This window comes from Serinus canaria, chromosome 25, assembly GCF_022539315.1.
Source record: "Serinus canaria isolate serCan28SL12 chromosome 25, serCan2020, whole genome shotgun sequence".
Lineage (NCBI taxonomy): Eukaryota > Metazoa > Chordata > Aves > Passeriformes > Fringillidae > Serinus > Serinus canaria.
Window position 1 is genome coordinate 14,535,881 of NC_066338.1, and position 4,591 is coordinate 14,540,471.

Here is a 4,591-nt window from a genome sequence, read left to right on the forward strand (position 1 = left end):
TCACAGCCACGTGCAGTTGTATTTGCTGAAGGTCCCGGTGGAGCGAAGACTGATCCATGCCTTTTTCCCATTCCGGCTGACTTTGGTGACCTTAAAGGTCTCAAAGGGAGGGATCAGCACCTCCTCTTCCTCTGGATACATGGAAAACTGCCCGATGCCTACGCCATGGCATGTGTGCACCTCAAAAATCGTGTCTATCCCAAATCGCAGAGCAATCTCTTTATGGGGCGACGTTGATGTGAATTGACCAAACCGGACCCTCTGGCCACGCCGTGCCTGGAAACGAACACCACGCACACCCCGGAACACGCGGTGACACTGCCTGTTCTGAGCCTGCCTCAGCGTCACCAGTGCCTGGGTCAGCAGGAAATGCAGCGTTTTGAAGTGGAAGTTGTTCCGGTACTCCTGGCGGGAGCGCCCGGCCGTGCGCACGGCTGCGTTGAACTCCTTGTACACATTCTGCGACGTGTAGGCCATGAGAGCCACGGCCTGGGCTGGGGACACCAGAGGGGACACAGGAGAGCCCCGCTTGCGCCACTCAGCATCAGCACGATACCAGCCCCAGGCAAAGTGAGGATTCTTCTGATACTCGAAGTTGTAGAGAGATGGCAGCTTTGCGTTCATGGCAGGGCCACAGCCCCGGTACTGGTCATCAAAAGAGTCCCGAGCCATGTCCAGGGGCACCACCTTGATGGCCACCGTGGCTGCGGTTATTGCCAACAGTGCCAGGGTGCGAGCCAGGATGGCCATGGTGGGGAAGGGCCACCACAGGCAATATGGCACACTAGGGGACAAAGATGGGCACTCTGAGGGGACAATTCAGGCACATGTGGGTACATGGGAAGTGTTCCTCTATGAGGGGCTGAAGAGGGGTACTAGGGTCAGCCGTAAGGTGGAGGGGCAGTTTCGGCTTGAAGCCCCCAGGACACATCCTGGCATGCAGATTACAAATCCTGGGGTCATCCCTGGATTCCCCTCAGAGCCCCAGGGCAACAATCCCACTCCCATGGTCTCATGTCCTCAACCCTTAGTGTCCTCCTGGAACCCCAGGAAATTATATCAAATTCTGGGGTCACTCTCTGTCCCCTCAGCAGTGCCTCCCTGGACACCCCTTCTGTGTGTCCCCCAGTGTTGTTCTGTGCCCACCAGCCCCACAACCCTACTCCCAGTCCCATCTCAGTAGTGTGACCTATGCCCAAGCCCTGGGAACAATCCCTGACATCCCCCGAGTTCCCTGCGTGCCCCACCAGCCCCTCATCCCAAACCCAGTCTTGTGTTTACCCTTCCATTGTACCCCCAGTGTTCCCCAGGACCTCAGTCCTGTTCCCACATCTCTTTAGACCTTTTATGAACCAAGGCCCTTCCGGGACTTCACCCAAATTCCAAAAGCCATGTCCTCACCCCACCCCCAATGTCCCCCAAGTCCTTCTCCCAGACCCAAAACCCGCTCCCAATCCCAAGACCCATTCCATGTCAATCCAGGACTCCAACCCAAATCCAGGGTTCATCCCCTGCCCTTCACCACATCCCCCTGGAGCCCCCCATGGCCCCAGTCCACAATCCAAATTCCATGTCCCCACACAAGGTTCCCCAGTGTCCCCCAGCCCTTGATACCGAAATCAGTTGGAGTCAAATCCCTGATGGAACTGGAGGTGTCAGAAAGCCAGAATTCTTTATCAGCTCGGACTCACAGCAGATCTCTACTGGTCCGGCATGTTGTGGGGGACTTTGCTTTTGAAGTTTTATCCACCACAATAATAAATATTCATTAGAAGGGGCTTCTTAACTAATGCAGATACATCACTTTCTCTGGAAATAATTTGCATGCTTCTGCCTCTTTCTGGAAGTCCTTTTATGGTACTGGAGGGTCATCCAAAGGGGTTTCTGGGTGTGGTTTTCACTGATTGCCCCAATATGCCAGATGACCTTTCCTGCAACTTCTGCTTTTTGCAGGCAGTGCTCCTTCTGTGGTCCAGAATTTACAAAAAAAAGACCTGTGCTGGAATCCCATCTATCTGTTTCTCCAAGGATTCCATCCACGTTCATCCTGGCTATCCACACTTCTACCTCCTTTCCTTGCTTTTGCGCATTCATCCTTAAGATCTATCTAGAACTACTAAGGGATTTAAGTTTTTGTTCTCTCTCTTATTGGTCACAGCCCAGATCCCCAGTCCCACTCCCACAGTCCCATGCAAACATGGGAACTCACTTGCCATCTACTTTGAGCATTGCTCATGCCCATGGAGCCATATGGAGAGACAGAAGATAGAGATTGAAGTCAATTCACAGCACAGGGATCTCCAATTAAATATAAACAAGAATGATTGTCCCTCCTTGACTCCACCCAGCTGCCCAAAGCAGTGGCCGTACTACAATCCAGGGCACACCAGATTGAGGATGGACAAATCCCTGTGGGAAATAGACTTGCAATAAAACTGCACGAGAGGTTCCACAACAAAGCATCCTGGTGTTAATTCCTGAGAAAGGAGTTTCACTGCCAGAGGTGAGGCCTGGATAGAGTTGGGAAGAGTCAAAATTGGCTGTTTATCTAAAAGCCCAAAATAAAGAAGGTGGGTGGGTGGGTGAGAGATAACTCCCAATAACCAGGTCAGGCCCTCCCCAGCTGATGCTGCAATTTGTAAAGGAGAAAAGCAACAGCAAAACTCTGAGGAATCGCTGCGAGGGGGATTCATCTGTGGCCTCAGATCCTCAGTGACCTATAGGACAAAACTGTCAGGTCTGTTACAGAGCAATGCCTGATATGTTTTCAAAAGAACCCTTTCAATTCAAAACCATCACCTCCAGCCATCACTGAAAGAGAAAGACCCCCGGGGGATCACTGACAAATGGATTTTCTGAGCTAGCAGGCCAACATGGGCTCAGGTATCTCCTGGTATTGGTGGATCCCTTTTATGGGGTCCAGAATTCTTCTGCCACACCAGCAAGACCAGGGAAGTCACCCAGGCAGTCCCCCAAAAGATCATCCCCCAGGCTCAAGTCGCCTACAGGGATGTCATCAGATAGGGCACCCCAATTGGTATCTGAGGTGTGGCAGCAACTCAGTGGGAAGTGGGGAGTGGGACTGGGGGGAACTGGGGGAACATGGAACAGTGAGATTAGGGTTGTGGGGAGAGAGCTTTAAGAGAGAGAATAGAAAGTTTCAGATCCCTTAATGGTGCTGGATAGAGCTTAAAGATGAACGTGCAAAACCAAGGAAAGGAGGTAGAAGTGTGGATACCAGGATGAACATGGATGGAGCTCATGGAGAAACAGATAAAGGAGACTCCAGTGGGGATCTTTTGCAAATTCTGGACCACAGAAGGAGCAGTGCCTGCAAAAAGAAGAAGTTGCAGGAAAGGTCATCTGGCATACTGGGGCAATCAGTGAAAACCACACCCAGAAACCCCTTTGGATGACCCTCCAGTACCATAAAAGGACTTCCAGAAAGAGGCAGAAGCATGCAAATAATTTCCAGAGAAAATGATGTATCTGCATTAGCTAAGAAGCCCCTTCTAATGAATATTTATTATTGTGGTGAGTAAATAACCCATGGCAAAGTCCCCCCTGAGCAGCAGGACCAGGAGAGATCTGCTGAGAAACAGTTCCGGCTTTCTGATAGCTCCAATTCCATCAGGGATTTGACTGCAGCCAATTTCGGTATCAGGGGCTGGAGGGACAATGGGATGATTTGAGGTGGGGACACGGAACTGGGATTGCAGGGTGGGGCCATGGGCGACTTAAGGGGGATGTTGCGGGGGCAGGGAATGACCCCCAGATTTGAGTTGGAGTCCTGGGGTGACACCAAAAGGGTCACGGGACCTGGAGTGGAACTGGGGCCAGGGAGAGGACCGAGGAGGACAGTGGGGGGGCGAGGGAGTGGCTTTAGGGATTTTGTTGGGGTTTGTAATCAGCCCGGGGTTACAAGAGGGTTGCAGAGGATTGGGAGTAAGATTGAGTTCTTGGGGAGCACTGGGGGAACAGTGGAAGGGTAAACACAGGACTGGGATTGAGATATGGGCTGTTGGGGCACTGAGGGGACACTGGGAAGTCAGGGATTGTCCCCAGGTTTTGGGCTGGGGAGCTGCAGAGGGGCTGGGGTGACACTAAGGTGGAAGGGACACGGGACTGGGAGTGGGGTTGTGGGGCTTGTGGGCACAGGAATAACACATTGGGGGGGGTCACAGCATTAGGTTCCAGGAGGGGCTTTTTGGGAGTGGGACTGGGGTCCTGAGATGCACTGCTGGTGGGAGTGGGTGTGACCTCAGAATTTGAATCATGGTTCTGGCGGGCTGGGAGTCTGCCAATGGTTGAGGATATGAGACCATGGGAGTGGGATTGTTGTCCTGGGGGTCTGAGGGACCCTGGAGAGTCCTGGAATGACCCCGGGTTTTCAGATCAGCATTCCAGGAGGTTTCCAAGGGTCTTCTAACTAGAGCTACCCCCCATCCCCTGGGCTAACCTCCACCCCGTCCCACCTCGGCCCCTCACGGAGGGACCCTTCCTATGTACCCTTGTGTTCCCCAATTATCCCCTCAGTGTGTCCTCTTTTGTCCCCCAGTGTCCCACACCGGTCCCGTGGCTTCTCCCCACC

At 52.9% G+C, this 4,591-nt stretch overlaps 1 protein-coding gene across 1 annotated transcript; it reads right to left on the reverse strand.

Annotated features, from left to right (window-relative positions):
* On the reverse strand, positions 1-750 carry LOC103824765 (NAD(P)(+)--arginine ADP-ribosyltransferase 2-like). Its single transcript, XM_009100066.4, has one exon. The coding sequence runs from the start codon at positions 748-750 to the stop codon at positions 1-3; it is 750 nt and encodes a 249-aa protein (XP_009098314.3).
* Positions 751-4,591: the final 3,841 nt, after the last annotated feature.

What these genes read in the sequence shown, in the direction of transcription:
- LOC103824765 (XM_009100066.4), bottom strand. Translation starts at nt 750, where the DNA reads ATGGCCATCCTGGCTCGCACCCTGGCACTGTTGGCAATAACCGCAGCC.